At 38.6% G+C, this 23,822-nt stretch overlaps 2 protein-coding genes across 2 annotated transcripts; one reads left to right on the top strand and one right to left on the bottom strand.

The window, feature by feature from the left end:
* Positions 1–4,695: 4,695 nt before the first annotated feature.
* LOC134868185 (prosaposin) lies at positions 4,696–10,781 on the top strand. Its single transcript, XM_063889114.1, has 10 exons — positions 4,696–4,930; positions 5,046–5,104; positions 6,732–6,806; positions 8,282–8,410; positions 8,501–8,614; positions 9,042–9,122; positions 9,256–9,439; positions 9,990–10,048; positions 10,134–10,193; positions 10,282–10,781. The coding sequence occupies exons 1-9, from the start codon at positions 4,879–4,881 to the stop codon at positions 10,182–10,184; spliced, it is 804 nt and encodes a 267-aa protein (XP_063745184.1). The 5' UTR covers positions 4,696–4,878; the 3' UTR covers positions 10,185–10,193; positions 10,282–10,781.
* Positions 10,782–11,078: 297 nt separating this feature from the next.
* On the bottom strand, positions 11,079–22,952 carry mat2aa (methionine adenosyltransferase 2Aa). Its single transcript, XM_063889113.1, has 9 exons — positions 22,639–22,952; positions 21,059–21,136; positions 20,822–20,944; positions 17,169–17,281; positions 16,890–17,033; positions 16,281–16,499; positions 16,011–16,193; positions 13,543–13,676; positions 11,079–13,434 (listed from the first exon to the last, which is right to left on the bottom strand). The coding sequence occupies exons 1-9, from the start codon at positions 22,730–22,732 to the stop codon at positions 13,332–13,334; spliced, it is 1,191 nt and encodes a 396-aa protein (XP_063745183.1). The 5' UTR covers positions 22,733–22,952; the 3' UTR covers positions 11,079–13,331.
* Between the last annotated feature and the right edge of the window lie 870 nt (positions 22,953–23,822).

The following is a 23,822-nucleotide window of genomic DNA, read 5'->3' as shown; positions in this document are numbered from 1 at the left end:
CAAATCGAACAGAAAATTCCCTGAAGGCATTCCTGAGGGAACTTACTTAAAATGGGACATTCAACCAGGAAACCTTATAGAAAATGTCTTCGTAAAAAATCAAACTCATAGTTATGTACTAGCTAGCACTCTTAAATGTATTCTAATAGATTTGAAATAAAAGAAAACTAATGTATTTCATATTATTTATTGTAATGTTATTCAAATGATGTATCAATGATGAATGTAATTAGCTACATGTTGAATAATACTGTATGTTGCCAATTAACCCGACTGCTGTTGTGTTTTGCCACACTGCCGGACCACATGATTCAACGTGAACTGAACAAAGAGGAGCTTTGTTCAGTTCGAGCTCCCAGCTCCGGTGCTGGCAATAGTCGTCCCCTTGCCGGAAAAAAACTTGAAATAAAACTATTTATCGATTGCGATGACCCCGGTGTCTCGCCCGGTCTTGCTGCCTGGCTGAAGTCATTTGAGCATTTGAGAGAGCAGCTACCGTTCATGCTTTTGTTTGTCATTAGTCTTGGTTTCGCATACAACACTCTGCACTACACCATGCTCACACACCCACACTACTGATAACACTGACTAACACACCTCATTGTGGTAACTTGTTTAGATTGTTTAGTTGATTATAAATAAATATCTTTCTATACATTGTGTCCTTTTCACAGTCTTCTGTTATGGCCAAGAGCCAGGCCATGAAATGCCTCTTTTTTATGTGTGTGTTCAAGTATTTCCTCATGTACCACAATAATGTAATGTTTGAGTCAAAATGTGTTGATTGGCGAGACTTTTCCAAGCAAATATTAATATATTAATTTGATAAATGACTCTAAATGTGAACCGATTGACAGATTTATTTTAGCACATCACAAGTATTTTTCTTACTTTGTAACGTAAAGCCAATGTGAAATGAACAAATAGTCTTACCATACATGAGAAATTACATTAAAAAAAACCTTATATTTCATACACTTCAATGAGAGTTACTTTTTGAACAAAGTAAAGGGTGACTTTTCAGTCAGAAGATCATTGTGTTTGCAACATCGGCCACAGAGTTGCTCTAATCATTAACAGTTCCCTCTTTTAAGAAAAGCAGAAATGTACAGCAATGGCTGAAACACTATTAGTCAACCTGAGGGTGTGCGCAATACCAAAGGGTGCTGTTGGGAAATTTTGCCTTTTATAATCAAGCAAAGATATAATCAAGCAATGCTGTAACTATTAATAGATCAAATACAAAAAAGGTCAGGTTTGTAGTTCATCATTTAGTGAGCTGCATCATCAACAATGCTCCACAGTTTTGTTTGTTAGTGTTATTCCCCAAATCCAGGAAGAAGAGCCACTCCGGAAAAGTCAATGATTCATGAGTCATTTATGATTACAATAACAACGTTATAATACAAACCACACCTTTCTACAAAAATAATAAGGAAGCATTGTATTTAATCAGACTGATTACACTGAAAGGGATTTTTCTACTTGCAGAAAAACCTATTGCTTAAGAAAAGCAAGACCATAACTGCAGATGTTATTGTTCAACCATGTGCAAGACTGAGGGCTTATGAACATAGATGCAATTAGCACAAAGCAAATAAATATGAAATAGTAGCTCTCCTTAACAATGTACGGTAAGATAAATGCAGCCTTTCTCATTTTAAAGACATCCTGTCCAAAATAGTCTGGGTTATCAAATATCAGCACAGTCGAGAAGGGTTTCTGTTTCACTATAAAAAAAAATGCATCTTATTAAAATGATCAGCTGTTTGTCAGACAGGTTTTTTAACCGGCACGACATCTCGCAGGTTTACGAAATCATTTAGAAATATAAAAGCCTTTTTTTAAATAACGCCAAATAAAGAGCAGCCAGTTCATTATATTTGACCCGAGTGTAAGGTCAGTGTTCGTTTAGTTTTGTAATATCTTGCTAAACTTTAGGCCAGTTTGAGGAACACAAACACATGTTGGTTTTCTCTCTGAGTTTGTTTCCTTATTTTACAGAAAGATTAATTCAGGTCAGTAAGGAATAAGCTTGATGTCTAAAATGTCACTGAAAAAGGATGACATATCTTGACTTTAACTTGCCCTAGGCCGACTTCACCACTGGTCATAATTGTTGTTGTTATACATAAATACATAATTATGTTCTTGCTGTCATTATTCTTGTATGAATGATTAATGAGCAATTGGTCGACGTTAAAAGGAATAGTCCAAAGTGAGTTTGACAGCTCAAATTTCTGAAAAAGCAGAGATAAAAAGCAAGGTATGTTGTGTAGCTTCATTATTTCACTCTAATGATCTCTGGATGATTAAATCGTTGCAAAAATAACAGTAGTAAATGTAAATACAGTACGAGTGGATTATGTGGATAAAAACATGCACTGAGGTATTATAGTAAATACATGCATTAGAGTTTGGTTTATGTTTTGTGGTGATTGTTGTTCTCAGCACAGTCTAGATTATTTCCTTGTTTTTTTTGGCAATAATTCACCTGGAGCTTGCTCTTAAACTTTTGGTTTCTGTCTCAGATTCAGAGCCTGCAGGAAGCATAAAAATGTATAAAAGGCCAAAGCTATTACACAAGCCTAGCAGACACAAAGCATAATCACTGGCTTGGAAAGGTAGAAGGGCGAAAGGAACAAATTAGGTTTTGCTGTCATGCAATCACACCCCCTATTCTTTCAGACAACTATTGTGACACCAGGTGACAAATAAACAACATTGCTCAAAAGCACAAGAGTACAATACCATAAAGGATTCTACCCTCAGTCTCTTCCAGCACCTGTTTTACTTCCCCTTAAAGTGTGTTATAGGCCGCTAACCTCCGTAAATGCTTGCTCAAGAGGAAGTACAATTCTATGTTGTATAAGTTCTAAACAGTGGTGGCACTAGTATTCTGACCTTTACTTAAATAAAATAACTGATACAATCCTGTACACTTAATCTGTTTCAAGTAAAAGTCTCACTTGCATGTAACTTAAGTAAAAGTAAGAAAATATCATTCTTAAAATGCAGTTATTAAAAGTAAAAAATACAGAAATATCTTAAATATATTATAGAAACACCTTATTCAATACATTAAAAAAGGTCTCTGATATTTGATCCCATAAATGCCAATTGCTATAGTTTCTCAATTCTTCAAAAAGCTGTATACTTTTTGGCTTTATCAAAATTGTGTGGTTAGAGTAGTAACAAAATATCATGTTTTATAAACTGTGCAATCTTAGTTTGTAAAGTAACAAGCAACTAAAGCTATAATATTAAACAATGTTACAAAAAATAACAAGATTTTGCTTTGGATAGTAATGGAGTGGAAGGTTTAAGGAAAATAAATATTAAAGTACAAGTATCTCAAACTGCATTTTAGTAAAAATATTTGACTTAATGATCTGTGTTACATTTCACCACTGCAAGTAACTAAAGTAGTAGCAACACAAAGATCAATCCGTCTTTCACCTCAAGCTTACTTATAACCCTGTAAAGAAAACCCTTCCAGTCAGGCACACTTATCTGAGGCGTGCCGCAGAGTTTTGAATTACTGGAATGACACACTGACACTTGCTATACAATAAACTACTGGTTGTAAAGATAAGCCATGGGATATGTTCGGGAAACCCATTGAATGAAGATAAATGGTAAAAAGGCACCAATAGACAGTTCATCTATAGAGCTATAGGGCAAAAATGAACCCTTTTGAACAAGTGACTGTACACGGCAACATCAAACATATTTAATGTCTCTCTTGAGAATGAGACTCAGGAGGATTTACATAGAGGACAGCCTGGCAGTTCAACCAAATCATCAATGTGTATTGTTGTTTCTTTGCTCTGTTAGGATTCTTGGAAATAGTCACAGTTTCGTCTGAACAAATTCAGCAGGCAGCAGGTGAAGACGAGACAAAACGGAAAGGTGTCGAGGAAATAAAATGACTCACTCACACGAACAATATTAACCTGACACCGCTGACATTTTATTGGCAGCCTGGGTTTTTAATAACTACTGGCAACAAAAAAATACAACACCTGAGATAAGTATCTGCAACAGTGATGGTTAAATCTGTTATAATGACATGATAAGATATGATGTCATTGTGGCAACCTTTCCTTGGATTCATGGCGACTAGGCAGGAGGTGTGATTATTAAGAAGTTTTGTAATGTAAATTGCGTCTCTGGGACATTAAGGATTTTGAATCTTCTGCATACAAACCAAGCTAGTATCCGAAAGATGTCAGATTTGAGTTGATATGAAAGGCCTTAAATCTTTATTTATGCATATACTACAGTTCCTGGAAAAGTTGAGGGGACAAATTTTCAGCAGGGGGAGCATTTGTCTCACTTTAGGTTCTCCGACAAAAACTAAGATTCGATCAGCATATGATGTAAATGAAAAGTAAAGTAATCTAAAAGCATGTGCTGCTGTTTTTAGCCATTACAAGTCCAAAGCAACAACGCCTTTTTCACCACAACACCAAGTCTGATTGTCCTGAGACACACTTCAGTGAACGTTGATGGTGGTTGATGTTTTACTGACATTTATAATTGCAAAATATATGGTAGCACACACAGCTTGAATAAACCATGCTATAGTATACAACCAACATATCTGAATAACGTACAATACTATCCAAAGTTTGTACCTCTTAGTTTGAGGAACTGAATATGAAACTTCACCAAGGAAACTAATATTATCTTATTGCGCAGACGAGAAAGCGGTTCCGCTATGTAGATAACAAGTCCCATCAGACTAACATGAAGTCTGAGAGCTGTTCGGGGGGGCTACAGGTGCCCGTTGGGCCTGGATAAATATAAGCTGTGCAGTTCCTCTGTGCAGACCTCAGGAGGGACATCCAGCTAAACACCTGAAAATATCTGACGATGGCCTCGCTCAAGATCGCTCTGCTTCTCGCTGTTTGCCTTGAAGGCTGTGGTGAGACTATATTTTATTTTACTAAGATAATCACAACAAAGTCAATCGTAGGAAATGTGAGATAATAAGACATGTAACAATAAGGAAGATTAATTAAGAATATTTCCCCCTGCAGCTCTGGCTTCAGCTTTTAATGTTGACGCTGTGCAAAGTGTTCCTGACAACCTGAGAGCAGTAAGTTCATCATTTAAAAAAACTTCTTGTAACAAAAATGTAATTTGGATTTCAAATATAAACGGCAAAACAGAACTTCATTATGATGGTGAGGTTTATAATATGTGTGCATTGTATATCCTAGTGATTAAGAACTTTTTGGTTTAGGTAGTTAAACTTTGACACAGTTCATCATTGTCACCTTCACTGTGTATTTTCCCATGGCATGGGCTAACAGCCTTGGGCTGTTCATAGGATGGGCAGCCCGGGCACCTTGGAGTTGCCAATCTATGACCGAGCACAAGATGCGATGAAAATAGTTTATTGTTCAGGGATGTCTAGAAGCCCATCTCTTCTGGAACGTAGGTTCCCTGGCGCACATTCTTTTCTATGGACGACAGCTTTAGGTAGATTCAGGGTCCATTTTTGTTTTGTTGATGAGAAATGCTGAGAGTTCCTCAGAATTGGTTTGGCAACCGCTGTGTCACCTCGTGGCTGCAGCAAATGTCTTGTCAGTTCTCCGGCCATAACTTCAAATAAACCATCAGTGTTTGCCATCAAGGTCCAGCTCTCCTGTGTCTCTCTGAGTTTCGTCTCCATTGCTTCAGAAGTTTCCATCACAATAGTTAATGCAAAAAAAAAAGTGTATTGTGTGGTTAAGTTATATGTTGTAATGCATTTAATAACCCTTTGGAGGGATTGAAGAAGGGTTCATGAGTGAAAAACACTCCAAAAATGTCCTTAAAGCATTGAAGTAAAAGTTTGGTTTAGCCCCAGTATAGATATGGTAGTAAATAGGACATTAACAGTCGATTAATACTGACGCATCAGTACATAATCGCAGTGTAATGGTTTACGGTGGTAAATGTTGAGTTTGTTTTACCAGTATTAAAAACAGTTTAATACTGGTATAACAGGTAGTTTGACCATGGCAGATCTTTAGAGTGAAAATCGCTCTTTAAAACTGGCCCCAACAAGATACTGTTTTATAGAAAGGAGTCAAATGCAAAATGTTTTGATTTCAAAACATATACATTGTACTTCACTGACCTTAAAAAACTTAAAATATAAAGTTAGCTATATTTATATAGTCAAATAATATTGTTGAGTAAAAAGTAAAATATTTCTCTGAATTGCAATGGGGAAAAAAAAATACTGAGGCAACAATGAAAAGAGAAAAGGAAAGTTCAAGTGCCTCAAAAATGGTACTTTCCACCAATGCTATTTTGGAGGCTTTATGGTAGTACTTCAGCACAATATGATACTTTAAGACCATCATTCCACTATTAGCAGAAACCCAAGAATTATTGAAAATGTGCACATTAAATGAAAAGCAATGTTCTCAACATTCTCTTCTTAATAAGAGAACTGAGATTTGCATTTCTTCTAAATCAGGAAGTCTCTTCATGGCTGAAGCGCCACAACTTTCACATGTTTTTATGCTGTTTCAATTTTGACGTTAGCGGAACTGATACAGCCATGCACAAGTTTGTTCCTTATAAATCATTAAAAAAAACATTAAAAATAACAAGAAGTGCCCTTCACAATCTCACAGCTCATGCTCACATCAACTTAGAATGAGGAACCTGGTGTGATCAAACCTATTTATGGTGTTTATTTTCATTATGTGCCTTTACTTTATACTCAGACTGGGGACATCTGCCAGGACTGCACTCAAATATTTCAACTCCTTGCTGACATGATGTCCAATGCAGACTTTCAGGTGAGTACATAAGTCAACTAAGCATTACAAATATTCAAGAAATATCCATATTAAAGTCAAGATTACACACGGTGCATCTCAAGTGCTAAATTTTACCCAATAAGACAATAATTTGCACCTGTTCTTTGATCAGTTGAAAATCACTTTTGACATTCAGAGAAGCAAATCATTTGAGATGCATAGTTATATTCGAGCATGCACAAAGTAAATAGCCTCCTCTCTTTTTTGTGCAAAACCACTTTTTCTACAAAAAGCTGAAATGAAATTTCACAGATTTTCTTGTTCCTCACCTGACCCCAAAGATCCTCTTTCCTCTGTGCTCAGTCTGGTCTTTGGAGAGTTTCATCTGAGTCCAAAAGGAGAACACATTAATTGTGAATAAAGAGTGAATATTCACCAATATTAAAAATAATGCATAGTGCTTTACAAGGCAAAGTGTAATAATGGAACAACAGGAAGTGTACAAAATAAGACCTGTTAACTTAAGTAACACATTTAAAAGTGAAAACTATGTGAGACCTTGCTTTAAAAAGTCATCCTAGAGGTCTTTTGTTTGTAGAATGTATTTTTGCTCTGCACCAAACACATGTTACCATATAAAATCCCATGTATGACTAAAACATCACGATATCCATGTGAAGATATCCATTAAGGAACCTCAAACTCAAGTCACTATGATGAAGTTGCTTTTGTGTTTTGATCGTAGCAGGTTGTAATGTTAATACAGTGTTATTTTATCACAGAAATATCAATACAGGTTTGTTTCTACCTCACAATTTCACGACTATAATAAAAATCAATGCAAGCTCTTATTAGCTAAAGCTACTACAATACCAAACAATAAAAGTAAACAGTCCACACACAAAATACTACACAAGGCTACAGGTGCTAACTAGCTAGCCGCGGTCTAGTTTGCCTGGCTTTGACTTTTATTTGGCATTCACGTAAGGCTGTTGATAACGTCAAAGGCTAACTTTTAAATTCAGATACCTCTGCGGAATTAATAAGTCCAAAGAAGTTTCTCTTAAAAATATATAACCATGTGGAAACCAAAAAAGACAGTTTTCACTTTTCCATTTCTTTGGATCTAGCTATAGCTAGCTAGCTATCCGTTGATGAGCTTGTTAGGAGAAACGTGATTGGCTGACAGGGCGGGGGTGCGGACTTGTGATAGCTTCACTGTCATGACAAATTACATGACATTCTTAAATAAAACATATAACTTAATGTCCAACGTCAATATACGTCAAGATCATAATCATTTATTGAACTTTTAGTTTGTTGATTAACATTGCATTGAATGCTTGTAGCTCAAAGGCAGCTTAAGTCATAATGCAACTGGCCCTGCATTGCACCAGAATAAAGATGATAATAGAGATACTCAAGTAAGATACATCAAGGTTGAACTTAAGTATAGTTTAGTAAATGTCCACCACTTTTAAACACCACACACCTAAAGCAGAGTTTTATTTCAGAAAAAGATCATGGATGGCATTGAACATGTGTGTGACCTCCTGCCTGGGCCAGCTACCACTGCCAAACTCTGCAAAGAGGAGGTGGAGAAGATGCTCCCAGTGGCCATCAACTTGCTTGTTGGTTTTATGGTAAGTAAACGTGTGTTATACAGTCTGTAGTTTGCCTTTGTTGTTTCTGATGCTACAGAGAGGTTTATGTCTTGAAAACATATTTTGTAGAAACCAGCAGAGGTCTGCAAAGTGATCGGTCTCTGTGGCTCCCGTGACGAGCAGGAGAAGATGCTCAGCGTTTTGGTCAAGGAAGCCCTTCAGGTTGCTGTGACTAATGAAAATGTCAGTAAAGTACAGCAAGTACTCTAATAAACACTATACATTACATTAACATACATCTTGTGAGCCATTACTACATATCAATAGTCTGAACCATTCCCATTTCTGCAAAACACTTCCTCTTTAAAACAGCACTGCCCTGCTGCATTTAAATTCTAAACAAGTAATTTTTCTATTTTGTATATTTCTATTTCTCTATATTTTCTTTTGCTTTTTTGTTATTTCATCATAGATTTTTCAATAGTTTTTGTAACAATTTGTTCAACTAAATTCCTTTTACTGTATTTATGTCTGCAACATTTTTCACCAAAGATAATTCCTTGATTGTGTAAACCTACAATCCTAATTCTGCTATAGGAACACATTTGAAAAGACAATATTACATATTGACAGGCTCTTTGGGCTTTACTCCCTCTGCTGTTTGTGTCAGGGGAAGCCCAAAGCAACATGCCCCATCTGCCTTTTGCTCATCAAGACTTTGGAGGAAATGCTGCCAAAAGACAGGACTGAGGTGAGTCACGCCCATGCTGTCAAGTCACACATGAACAAACACAATATCCCTTTGTTCTGCACACCCACACAGACATGCAAGCAGACAACTTTAGGCAGCACTGACGACTTTCGGGCGTCTATAACTTTTGCAGGATGCTGTGATCAAGCTGCTGGATGAGATCTGTCATTTATTGCCCTCCAAGTTCCGACATCAGTGTGAGGACATCATTGGCAAGTTCAGCAAGAGTGTACTGGATGCAATTGTGAGCGCCGCCACCCCTCAGGCCATCTGTGCCCTGCTCCAAATGTGTAGCGGGCAGGAGGCTCCTCTTGTGGGTGAGTCTGCCTCCCCCCCAGTGATGTGTGCCGGGCTTCATCTACAAACTACTTTTCTCAATCAACCAGATACAAGCTTGATTTTTGATAACTTAAGATCAACAAGTAGGGGCTGAATGCCTATTTCTGTTTTAAAGGTTAAGTTAAAAATCACCAACATTCCAAAAGTGTATTATAGAAATGTGGCTAAAACTGGAAAAAGGCCAATTATGACACCTGTCAGGAAACTAAGACACATGCAAAGGGGCTTACAGGTGGCCAAATGAAACACACCATTTCTTGATTTAAGTTAAATATTTTCCATCTTTGAACACATTTGGTATAAGTAAGCACAAAACTCAAGAATAAATACAACATGTCTACTTATTTTTTGACATTGTCAAGTAGAAATTGTACAGATTATATTTAAGGTATTAAATCATACCAGAAATACACAAATATTAACTTGATAAAGGATTAATTATCAATTATCAAAATAAATAGATTTTCTATCAACAAATGTTTCAAATATCACTTATAATCCTGATGTCTTGTTGTTTGTCTCTCTCAGACCCTTGCACTCTGGCAACCTACAGGTGCAGCGACATGGAGACTGCCATCAAATGTGGAGTAAGTAAAAAAGACATTCAAGCTTTAACATGTTAAGCTTATGAATGCTTGTAGTGATAACATTTGCTTTCTCTACACCACCCAGACTGTGTTCTACTGTCAGAAATTTGCCTGGAAGCGTTACAACGTTCTTTAAATAGTTGAAGTAAGTGGATTTCTACTAGAACTTGAATTTGTGTTATTAAAACTTGAAAACACAGCGGCATAAAAACATCTGCCCTTTTTCTTTTCAGGATTCGACTCTATGTTCACATGGACGACCAAGATCTTTCTCAAGCAGGCTGCAAATATTTCTCTTACTGCTTGGCCCCTGTGCCATTCTCTATGATAAAAAAAAAATGTCCAGACACTGATCGATAGCTTACTGCATTGCCTGCACTGTGAAGAAAACCAGGACCTAGCTTGACAAAATATCATAAACAAAAAGGTGACCAGAATGGAAACAGGATTAAAGTACTCTCAGACAGATACAAAGCTCAACTCGAGGAACAGAAAGTTGTACATTTATTAAAAAAAATAATTAAAGGTTTTCACAAATATTCAGTTTACTTGACAAGATGTTTGTACTAATCTTTGTTCTGTACAGTTTCATTGCTTCGTCTGATGCTTAGTTTGTTTACGTAATCCTTCATACAGTCAGATGATCCCAGGAGAATTATCTGAATAAATGTTTAGTAAAAATCACTTGATTCTTCTTCTCTTCTGCCAATAAAACAGCTTTATGTGTTGTGAATGTTTGTACTGTAAATTATTTTGTCAGACTGATTGTATGGGCAGCTGTTTTTGTTGTAAATCAATAACCTGGTGATAGATAAAGTGTTTATTAACCTGAATTCAAGGACTGCAGGTTTCAAAGTGAAGACAAAGACACAACGCAAAGTCTATAATTGAATGTAAATGGGTACTCGCAGCATCTTTCTAATGTTACTTCATTTTTTAGCATATAGACATCAAAATAAAACATCAATTAAATAATTATATGCTGAAACAAAATGTTATGATAAAAAATAAAAAGCCAAAAGCACAGCAATTGAGCATAAAGAAGAGTGCAGTTTATTTTCAAAGGGTTTGAAAGAACTCAACAACAACTCAGTGTGAATTGTTGAAGCAGGATATTTTACCACGTCAGATTAGAAGCTCGGGTGGATTTCATTAGGCAAGGAGTAGGATATTTGGGGGAAAGGGATAAGGGCATTGCAGTAAAATAGAAAAGGCACTTTAACACATTCAGCTACCACACTTAAACTTCATCAAATTATAAAAATTATTCAACAGAAAAAGAATGTTACCCAACCACAGGAGACAACATAAACAGGCTGGTTTCTCTGTACAACACCAACCAAGCATTTGTCTAATCTGTGGAGGATTTAAACATATTGTTAATACAAAATTTGAGAGGTTAAGTTACTACAGTGAATGATCACTTGGATACAAGCTTCTTTTAAAATGCTCTCAGCCCTTTCTGTGGTTCCTTTCTGTGTTGCAGTACACTCGAAAACCCACAAGGCGAAGCTAGAGGAGCCAAACTAAATCAGTGTCGTCAGAGCAGAACCAATAAATCTCGATTTCAGTATGAAGAAACACTGCCATCTGGCTACACACTGAGGACATTGTTTTTAAACACAGCTCAGACAAAATACCAACTGTGATGATTTAAAGTTGAAAACCGACTTCACTCGGGTTTGCAGCTGGCTATCATTAACAAATATATTGTAAGAATACTCATCCGGGAGTAAAGTCAAAGGAACGCATTGAAATACTGTGTATTCACAATGTATTTGGGGTCAATCTGGCCAGGGTCCCTGACACACATCACCTAGCTTTATCTGCACTAAACTCTCAATAAACCCAGGAGTAATTACTTAGTAAGTACTAACTTTAGTTGGTAATTAGTAAGTAATAACTAATTACTAATTAGAAAAAACAGACTTGTGCCATCCATAACGTTTTGGTATAGGAATGCAGTTTTAAAAACATAAATAAAGATAAAGAAAAGCTGAACATTCATTTAGGAGCTACTCTACAGGACACGCAAGATTGAAAATATAGGCCTTTTCCACTTTTGGTAACTCAAAGAACCAATGTGCTGAGCAATTCAAGTTAAACAACACAACAACATATTGGGACCCTCCTTCAGCATGTGTACAGCACTAACATTGTGTGCACAGGGACCCTAAACATGTGCGACTTAGCGGTAAACACTATTTAGATGCAAAACATTGTGGCACACATTAATCAACTGTGCATCTTTACTGGTCCCGTTACAGTTAAAGCCATTTTATAAATCACAATGATGCCCTGGAATAAAGACAGCTCCTGCCCGGAGGCGACTGAGCTGGGTTTCTCTGTAGCTACACCCAGAGTCGGCTCAGGCAGGGTGTGTACTGTACCACGCCTTTATCTTGAAAACACTGACACAGTTAAAAAATGGGGATCATTCACGAGATTCAAATCAATAAAATAAATTACAAAAATGTAGCAATTTTATAGTGCAGTACAACAAAACCACAAGGTCATTAGCAGCTTCTGACTTGTCTGTAAAACGTCAGAAAAAAAAATGGCCTGATGGGTCAGCACGAATGAGAAAAATGAGCTGATTCTAAATCAAATCGAGTTGAGTGATTGACCCTGTTTGAGCCGGCAAGATTTCACAAACAAAAGGGTGAGTGTGTGAGGGGAACAGAGCGAAGATGTTTAAAATACTGTTACCAAACACAGTCTTACTAAACCCAGGGTGCAGACTGCCACTGATCACTTGCATTACTATATTCTACAGTGAGATCCAGATTTGAGGGATCCAGATAAAACCTAGTAGTAGAACAAATATCCTGCTCATCATGAATATTAGTAAATAAATACCCATATGGATCATTATGGAAATCATCTATAAAAAATGTTTAAATACATACCACAGAGATTAAGTTAATCCACTCTCAACTAGCAGTGTTAGGGAAATAAATGGCCATTATTCATTCAAAAATGAGGTAGGCTGCCAGAATAGAAGATAAATCTAAGCTGGCAGCACTGCTTAAATCTGTACGCATTTTTTTCCAGCATGTTTGTTCCACTTTACATCTGCAACTCAAATATTCTTCACATTTAATAGAGATGTGAACAATACTAACAGGTGGAGAAAGGGAATTGTTTTCATGACGTAGAAGCTGATGTGGTTGTGTGTGAGGAGAAAGAGGGGGGAGGATGAGAAAGGAAGATGAAGGTGGGAGTAGATGAGCACACAGGTTTATCTGTAGTACACCTCATGCCCGCTTAAAGAGAAAGCGGTTTAGTATTTCAGCGTCTTGGGCACCTCCCATGTAAAGATGTCTCGACCAAAGTGCCCATAAGCTGCTGTGCGCTGGTAGATCGGTATCTTCAGATCAAGATCCCTGAGACGGACATAAAAATCATATTTTTTAGAGACCATAAGTATGTGTAAACTGGGATCGTAACTACACGTTCGTCAGGTAAATGAGAAATTAGACATCACAGGATACCTCACGATAACTCCTGGGCGGAGATCAAAGTTCTTCATCACAATTTCCAGCAACTCCTTCTCGCTCTTCTGGGATGTCCCATAGTGGAAGATGGAGACAGAGAGTGGATGGGCAATCCCAATAGCATATGCTACCTAAAACAGATGAACACATTAAGATTTTTCTGAGGCTGGAGAGACATCTTAGAACAATACAATAAATTCCAAGCAACAAGGTTTCTCTCTTTTTAATCCATCCAAATAAAAATCTAAAAACTTGTACAAACAGGAACTCAGTGCACGTATATTGTCCAAGGTCATTTTTTGGTTATGCTGTGTTCCGTTTATGTAAACAAGAAAAAACATGGTGGAATTACTGTGAGTGCATTTTTGGAATCATCTAAGTGTAAGCCTACTGATTCTGCTTCGACTGCGCTGCTGAACACTAGGGCTGCATGATTTGGTGAAAAAGTCATATTGCGATTATTGTGGACAATATTGCGATTTAATTAACAAAGTGTAATATGTACTTGCTTAGTCAGGGAAAGGAAAGCGCACAGACAAATTATCATCTTTAAAATCTGTATTTCTCAAAGAATCATAAACAAATACAGTAACAAAAATATTTAGCAGTAAGCTACTGTTTTGAAAATAACTTGGAATTTGACTAAATAAAATACCAAAATATATCTTTAAAAATAAAGGATTTTTTTTTACATACTTTCTGCAATACTATACAGTATATACTGTATAAAAAAAACATACATACAGTGGGGCAAAAAAGTATTTAGTCAGCCACCAATTGTGCAAGTTCTCCAATTTAAAAAGATGAGAGAGGCCTGTGATTTTTATCATAGGTATACCTCAACTATGAGAGACAGAATGAGAAAAAAAAATCCAGAAAATCACATTGTAGGACTTTTAAAGAATTTACTTTCAAATTATTGTGGAAAATAAGTATTTGGTCAATAACAAAAGTTCATCTCAATACTTTGTTATATGACCTTTGTTGGCAATGACAGAGGTCAAACGTTTTCTGTAAGTCTTCACAAGGTTTTCACACACTGTTGCTGGTATTTTGGCCCATTCCTCCATGCAGATCTCCTCTAAAGCAGTGATGTTTTGGGGCTGTCGCTGGGCATCACGGACTTTCAACTCCCTCCAAAGATTTTCTATGGGGTTGAGATCTGGAGACTGGCTAGGCCACACAGGACCTTGGAATGCTTCTTACGAAGCCACTCCTTCGTTGCCCTGGCGGTGTGTTTGGGATCATTGTCATGCTGAAAGACCCAGCCACGCTTCATCTTCAGTGCCCTTGCTGATGGAAGGAGGTTTTCACTCAAAATCTCACGATACATGGCCCCATTCATTCTTTCCTTTACACGGATCAGTCGTCCTGGTCCCTTTGCAGAAAAACAGCCCCAAAGCATGATGTTTCCACCCCCATGCTTCACAGTAGCTATGGTGTTCTTTGGATACAACTCTGCATTCTTTCTCCTCCAAACACGACGAGTTGAGTTTTTACCAAAAAGTTCTATTTTGGTTTCATCTGACCATATGACATTCTCCCAATCCTGTTCTGGATCATCCAAATGCCCTCTAGCAAACTTCAGATGGGCCTGGACATGTACTGGCTTAAGCAGGGGGACACGTCTGGAACTGCAGGATTTAAGTCCCTGGCGGCGTAGTGTGTTACTGATGGTAGCCTCTGTTACTTTGGTCCCAGCTCTCTGCAGGTCATTCACTAGGTCCCCCCGTGTGGTTCTGGGATTTTTGCTCACCGTTCTTGTGATCATTTTGACCCCACGGGGTGAGATCTTGCGTGGAGCCCCAGATCGAGTGAGATTAGCAGTGGTCTTGTATGTCTTCCATTTTCTAATAATTGCTCCCACAGTTGATTTCTTCACACCAAGCTGCTTACCTATTGCAGATTCAGTTTTCCCAGCCTGGTGCAGGTCTACAATTGTGTCTCTGGTCTCCTTTGACAGCTCTTTGGTCTTGGCCATAGTGGAGTTTGGAGTATGACTGTTTGAGGTTGTGGACAGGTGTCTTTTATACTGATAACGAGTTCAAAAAGGTGCCATTAATACAGGTAACGAGTGGAGGACAGAGGAGCCTCTTAAAGAAGAAGTTACAGGTCTGTAAGAGCCAGAAATCTTGCTTGTTTGTAGGTGACCAAATACTTATTTTACCGAGGAATTTACCAATTAATTCATTAAAAATCCTACAATGTGATTTCCTGGATTTTTTTTTCTCATTTTGTCTCTCATAGTTGAGGTATACCTATGATAAAAATTACAGGCCTCTCTCATCTTTTTAAATGGGAGAACTTGCACAATTGGTGGCTGACTAAATACTTTTTTGCCCCACTGTACATAAGTAGTTTGTTTGAATGTAATTCACATCAAGCTTACAGCGGCCTACAAAAATCGCACAAGCTGATATTGCGATTTCGATTCTATTAATCGTGCTGCCCTACTGTACACTCACCTGGACCAACACACGCTTGCAGAGCCCGCCTTTCACCAGAGATTTGGCCACCCAGCGGGCAGCATAGGCTGCAGAGCGATCTACTTTAGTGTAGTCCTTCCCAGAAAAGGCTCCACCTCCATGGGCCCCCCAACCCCCGTAAGTATCCACAATTATTTTACGGCCAGTCAGACCAGCATCGCCCTGTGGGAAGAAAAACAGGACTTATGAACATTTAAGACAAATAAAACTTCCATGATTTTATTCAGTTTAAAAGTGTTCTTGTCTCACCTGTGGTCCTCCGATGACAAAACGTCCGCTGGGCTGCATGTGGTAAACGGTTTCCTCGTCCAGGTAGCCACTAGGAATCACCGCTTTCACCACTTGCTCCTTCAGACATCTGCGCATCTCGTCCAAACCGATAGCCTCATCGTGCTGCACAGACACCACAACAGTGTGAACGCGCAGCGGCTGCATGGCTCCTCGATCCTGTCTGTACTGAACAGTCACCTGAGGGGAACAACAAACACAGTAAAGGCTAAGATAACAAAGAATACACTGCAAAGTAAATTATGAAATCTGTTTGCCGTTTCAACAATGTTAGGCAGTAAATACGTGCATGTAGGCGGAAATCCAACCATGGTGTTTCCTCAGGAGAGGCAGTGATTTAAACTAATTAGAAGACTATTACAAATGGAAAAGTATAAGAGCCACTGGGATAATTTATGCAGTGTAAAACACCATAAATCCTATAGTGTTAACCCCGCACCCCTTTTTCTTATTCCACCAAAGCAGACAACCCAGGGCACGCAATGCAAATGCATACTAAGGCTTGTACTTATATTTGCCTTAAGAAATGTAAAACACCATTGTAAATTATGTGTTATTTCTTTGTCCTACCTGAGTTTTGGAATCGGGTCGGAGCCAGGGCAGCGTCCCATCTCGGCGCAACTCAGCCATCTTGGCATTGAGCTTGTGAGCCAGGACAATAGTAAGGGGCATACACTCCTCAGTCTCATCAGTGGCATATCCGAACATCAGACCCTGTGAGAGGTGTAGTCACAAACCGCAGCATTAATAGAGGTCAGAATAACATCACAACCTTTGTACCACCACATGTACGGCTACAGTTACCCGGTTGCGGATAACGCACAAACATCAATCTATAAACCCTCTGACCTGGTCACCGGCTCCCACGTCCTCCTCTTTACGATCCATGTGAACGCCCTGAGCAATGTCGGGGGACTGCTGCTCCAAAGCCACCAGCACATTGCAGGTCTTGTAGTCGAAACCTGTAGAACAAGACTGTGAGCCTCAGTAAACGGGTTCACATGACAATCATCACACAGCCCTTATTAAAACTCTGATTACTCCTCATGTTTGAACATAAAATTGTGTACATTTGTTCACTCAAAGCAGTGTAATGTCAGGCAGTCCAACCTGTTTAAAGGGGTAGTTCAGAATTTTGGACATAGGACCTAATTTCCAAGTTAGCCAGTGTGCTATTTATCAGTGGAGACCGTTTAACACGTTTCATCCAGTCCTTCTAGTTGCAGAGCTCGCTGGTGCTAGGCTAGTGCAAGTCAACGGTTTCTGCTAGCCTGCCAATAAAAACAGTCTGACCCGCTCCACAGTACACCCGAGGCAAATAAATTAATGTTAGAAATAAAACTGCCCTTGCATCGCATTGCATTTTGAGGGACTAGTGTCTCAGCAGCAGCGTAGTTTATACTTTGTTCCCTGTAGTTGGTAGTAGGCTACAGTGGACTGATATTAGCTGCTAATAGGCAACCTGCTCTATTATAGTTTAGTTATCTGCCGCTGTCATTGCTACAGAAGCAGAATACAGTGCACGAAGGAATTTTATTAGCCTAACCTATCAACAAGATATGGCCACGTTTGAAAGACATACCGATGTGTCTGATTTTGAAGACGATGATGAGGGATTTGTTTTATCCAACGAACCGTACCTGTACGAGCCGGAATACACTGACCAAGAACTTAGAGAGATGGATGCTCAAAGGGCAGAAAGAGAAAGAGCATCTGTAGAGACAGCCCCCACTGGAACTGCAGTAGAGAACCGGGACAGAACATCAGGAGACTGACCACTTGAGTTGAGTCTCCGCCGGTTTGCTGATGTCCAAGCCAGCAGCAGCAAGCCACAGTTGATTCCTTTCTGGATCTCTCACTGGATTTTTTTAAAAGATATTTTTGGGGGGCTTTTTGCCTTTAACTGGATAGGACAGTGGAGAGTGACAGGAAAGTGGGAGAGAGAGTCGGGGTGGGATCTGGAAAGGACCACGGGTCGGGAATCGAACCTGGGTCGCCTGCATACGGTGCAGGTGCCCCAGCCAGTTGCACCACAGCCGGGGCCTCGCACTGGAAATTTGTGGAATCTTTGTGGTGCCCATCTGTAGCGTTTAATTTTACAATGTGGAAATGCTCACTGAATCACCATGTTGCCTAGTCGTTCGTTTTCCGTCGTTATTTACGGCGTAGCTTCGTTATTACACAACTAACCGGAGCAAGGTATAATTCCGTCCCTGCTGAGAAACTAGTCCCCCAAAATGTAATGCGAGCATTGCGATGCAAGGATAGATTTATTTCTAACATTATTCTATCAACACAGACATTTACATCGGTAGTCTGGCGTTTTAATTTATTTGCCTCGGGTGTACTAAGGAGTGGGTAAAACTGTTTTTATTGACAGGCTAGCAGAAACGGTTGACTTGCACTAGCCTAGCATCAGTGAACTCTGCAACTAGAGGGACTGGATGAAATGTGTTGAAAACAGTCTCCACTGATAAATAGCACACTGGCTAACTTGGAAATGAGGTTCTATGTCCAAAATTCTGAACTACCCCTTTAAGACTATCAGTGTTTTCTTAACTACTATATTCAAATTCACAAGTCATTCACTAAAATGTACACCTTTTCAGTCTTCACAATAATAATGATAGTTGAGTATTGATTATCAGCTGAAGTGGAAAATAACTAAGTACACCACGTCAAGCACTGTAGTGTAATACAATTTGATGTCGTTTCTCTTCTTGCTACTTCATACTTTTATTTTAGTGCAATTCAGGGGCTAGCAAATTGAGAAGATTCAGATTAATATTACTAAATATTATGAACTACATTACACTAAAGCTTATTTGTTGATAATATTTAGTAATATTAATCTGAATCTTCTACTTATAGTACATGAACTACATTATTCAAAAGTTTACATTAACTTTGGATAATAACGCGGGAGAAATAAACTGTGTGCTCTCTCTTCCTCTTTCCCTCTCCCGATAGCCAGTCCGTATCAGTCTCATGCAGCTCGCTGATCCCGAGTGGCCCTTCAGTGAAGGACAAACATATGTATAACTAGTTTAGCTTTTTCCAGATGTAGATAATATAGCCAAATGTGTTAGGTCTTTAACTTGAAGTACGTGTTTTGCTCCGCTCACCGGTCCTGTCAGAGCGACGGAGCGGTAGGTGATCATGTAAAGCTGCTTGTTCTCCGTCAGCAGCAGCTGATCTTCATCACTGATCTCTCTCTCTGGTGTCGGATTATACTTCACTCTCCTTTATGTCCATACTGATCAGACCCAGCTAGCATTAGCTAATTGTATGACTGCCTACTTATCGAAAGACACCTAAACAATAAGCATTACTTGGCAAAGGGGTGTGGCGGAATAGTATAGCGTAGCATTATGCATGTTTACATGAAGTCAAAAAAATCTTATTGTATGAAAATGTGTATGTTTTCTTATTTTGACTGTATAGTAGTGCAGAAAGTATGAGAAAGAAAAAACCTTTATTTTTAAAGAAGATACACTGCCCAGCCAGAAAAAAGGTCACAAGCCTGCAGGGGGCAGTGCTATGATCTGGGGCTGCAGCAGTTGGTCTGGTCTAGGTTCAGCAACGTTATGTGCCCAAAGAATGAGGTCAGCTAACTACCTGAATATACTGAATGACCAGGTTATTCAATCAATGGATCAGGCTCAAATTGTGAAAGAGTGGTTCAGGGAGCATGAGACATCATTTTCACACATGGATTGGCCACCACAGAGTCCAGATCTGAACCCGATTGAGAATCTTTGGGATGTGCTGGAGAAGACTTTGCGCAGTGGTCCAAATCTCCCGTCATCAATACAAGATCAAAACAAAATTAATGCAAGACAGAAATAAATGTTGTGACATTGCAGAAGCTTGTGGAAACGATGCCACAGCGAATGCATGCCGTAATCAAAGCTAAAGATGGTCCAACGAATATTAGAGTGTGTGACCTTTTTTTTGGCCAGGTAGCCTATATTTAGGTATTCATTTATTTCGTCAAATTCTAAATTATCTTCAAAACAGTAGCCTACTACTAAGATATTTGTTATTGTATTGGTTTATGATTCTTTGAGAAATACAGATTTCAAAATGGTCATGCGTCTGTGCTCTTTCCTTTCCCTGACCAAGTACATATTACCCTTTGTTGATTAAATCGCAATATTGTCCACAATAATCGCAATATGAATTTTTATACCAAATCGTGCAGCCGTAATAAGTACTTACTATTGCCCTTTACGTATATTTTGCTGCTTATAATTTTAATTTTTTTTAAAGTATAGATATTTGTCGAGGACTTTTACTTGGAAAGTATTTCTAGACTGTAGTCGTTATACTTGAATTTTCGCTAGATATTCTGACAATACTGCTACTTCTTTGGAATCGATGAAACCCTTAAGATGATTTGATACAATCCTATGTGTAAATCTAAATACTCACAAGTTTTAATAACTGCTAAAGTTTCTGTTTAGGAAAAACATTTTAGCTGCATTACTTTAAAACCATACCTTTGGAGGAGTCGTCATAACCAATGTGTTTGACTGTGTCCCTGACAATCTTCTGGTAGTCAACGCTGGCTCTGGAGGTGATCTCCCCAGCCAGCAGGATCATCCCCGTCTTAGCAACAGTTTCTAAGGACACAATAACATGCAGTGTGAGGGATGAGAGTAAGACTAAGTAAAACAGATCATTAAAGGACAAGGTGGTGAAGGTTGTCAAAGCTAACAAAGATTTTACTTCCGTACCACATGCTACTTTGGCATCAGGGTCCTGTCTGAGGTGTGCGTCCAACACGGCATCACTGATTTGGTCACAAATCTTATCTGTGAATAAACACAAAGACATTCAGTTTTATATGACACAAAACAGTAAAGCAGTAAACTCGCTTGGGCCTGAAAAATACTTTAATGGTTAATTCATTATCAAGGCAGTCACCCAAATTATGTTTCTGTCAATAGACTGATTGTTGCAGCTGTAAAACAAATATTTGAAAAAACGTTGGCCTTTTCCTAATTCCCAACCCTTTGAGGCCCTCCCTCTCTGAAGTTTGAGCACACCCAATTGAGGACGTGTGTGACAGCATTTCTGAGATGATTGAAGCAGTTCCAAATAAGTAAGTGGCTCTCTATTAATGCAGAGCAAATGTAAATGCGCACTTAAACCTTTAGTAGAAATCTCTTTAGGTGGTTCTATGTTCCTGCAACTATTAAGAATGTGTATGTGACTGTTACAGCCACAGATGATCAGAAGCCCCTGCACTGCCTATAATTACGACTACTGGTAAGCCTATTAACAATGAGGCTCGCCCAACTTAGGACTGAAAACTGCAGCGTATTGTACAAGCTGCTATAAAATGTTATCCAATTGAAACACAGTATGTGCGAGATTAGCTAAAACGAATGAATTGATACAACACCTCTACTATATATATCCCACCTTCACGATATGGTTATTTGTTTAGTTTTTATGAACTGTCTAGAAGTTTTCATGGACATTTTGGATTGTGAAGCGTGTACATGTTAAAATTAAGTCCAGCCTCACTGACAGCACAGAACCACAGCCTAAAAGGTTTCAGAATTACCATAATGCTTAATGGAATATCTAAAAAAAAAAAAGGGCTTCATCATATAGGAGTCATTGTTCACATAAATTGTGTATGTTTTGATATGGACCTGGTTCAATGTAATCCAGATGTAATGTGTCTCGCTTATCTGTGATAATGTAGTTCAGTGACAGTATGGTGATTTTAGAATGAGCCCTTGTTCAATGTGGTTTTATTTGGCAAAAATCCAATTGTTTACTGAAATCTTCCCTGTTTTGCATTATTTATAACTAGTATAACACGAATAGTTGGTTTCAGACAGCTAACAGGCTTTCACAACAGTATGAGGCTAAATGTAACTCTCATTCAGTAAGTTAAGTCTAAAGAGCAGAACCAGAAGCTGGGAACCTGAAGGGAACTTCAGCGTGTTAGCTTAAACAATTAGCCACCGTGCGGTTAGCATTCAGCTACGATGCTCAAACTTAAATGTCATAAGCTGATACCATTAACCCAGCCTTAACGAAGTATGTTGTCACTTCATGCCTCAACTACATGCAGCTGGGCTACTTTATAGACACTTTTAAAGATGATGAAACAAAGGAACACAGATGATGCGCAGGGTAATTATTGGACAGCTGACACACAACAACAGGCTGAGCTACGTTAAGAGTAACAAGCAACGTGACCTTGTTTGAGAGGCTAACAGGGTGCTATCAGGCTAATTATTATACAACAAGGAAGAATACCTCGCAGAAATGCAGGTAATATACATTAAAAGCTTACCGGGGTGTCCCTCTCCGACTGATTCGGAAGTGAAGAGGAAACAGTCTTCATCAATGTGCGAGTTGTTATGGAAACCGTTCTGATGGCCGTTCATTTTACCCAATAAGCTGGCGGGAAGCTAACAAACTAGCCGTTCGGTTAGCCGTTTTAGTGGAGCCGTGCAGTGTTTTCAGAGCCTTTACCTGGATATGCCGCTTTCAAACACACCGTGAGCCCTCTGCCTGACGTGAATCATCAGCAGGGTGTAGTGCAGATTGGATCAGACAGTTGCCTAAACAACTTCTTCAGTCCCTTCTAGTAATTTCTCTGCAGCCAATGTTGTTGTTGAGCAGAGACCATGTGGTGCAAATGGGCGTTCTCTAATTTAATGAAGTGAAAGGCCCTGGGGATTAAAAAAAATGTCCGGGAAGTGACGGTTACGCATCTACCAGCACCTTTTTAAAACACCGCAACTGTTGAGTTTTGCACCATTGTACGGTAGGCTACGGATATTGCATTCATGAAAAATAAAAATAAATGCACCCTGTTTGTCTGAATAAATTAGTTAACTATCTCAATAATACAAAAAAAAGCCATGTTTCTCTGAATTAACGAGTTATTCGGATTTTTTGAATGAACGAGAAAATTATCTCGTTAATTCAGAGAAACAGGGCTGTGATTTGCATGACGTAATCTTATAGACACCTGGACTAGGTGTTACAATGGTGTTTTATATGCTATTAATCCCTCCGCATAGTGAAACCAAATGAGCAAATTGAAAACTTGCGATTTAACTTGCTTGGATGCATTTCAAATGCATGAATCTGTAGCCATGCAACATCCCATATTGCTCTAATTGTTCGAAGGAACAACGCGGGATCCAGCAAATCAGACTGGGCAATTTCCGCCTGAACAACCCCAACAACTTCAATCGCCTTCGGAATTTTGACAGGCTTATTCTAATGCCATCCTTGCGAAGACATGTCAATATCCCCCAGTGCGTCATCCCAAATAGGAAATAAAAACAGATAAAGTGGTCTTTATCGGCTGTTTCTCCGAATTAACGTTAATCGTTAATTCAGAAACTCCGAATAACTCGTTAATTCTGAGAAACAGGCTGTTTTTCTGTATCATTGAGATAGTTAACTCATTAATTTAGACAAACAGGGTGCATTTTTAAAAATTGTGCATGAATGCAATACGCT

Source organism: Eleginops maclovinus, chromosome 8 (genome assembly GCF_036324505.1).
Source record: "Eleginops maclovinus isolate JMC-PN-2008 ecotype Puerto Natales chromosome 8, JC_Emac_rtc_rv5, whole genome shotgun sequence".
In the NCBI taxonomy this organism is placed as follows: domain Eukaryota; kingdom Metazoa; phylum Chordata; class Actinopteri; order Perciformes; family Eleginopidae; genus Eleginops; species Eleginops maclovinus.
The sequence above is the reverse complement of the archived record's forward strand: the minus strand, read 5'-3'. Positions and strand labels throughout refer to the sequence as shown.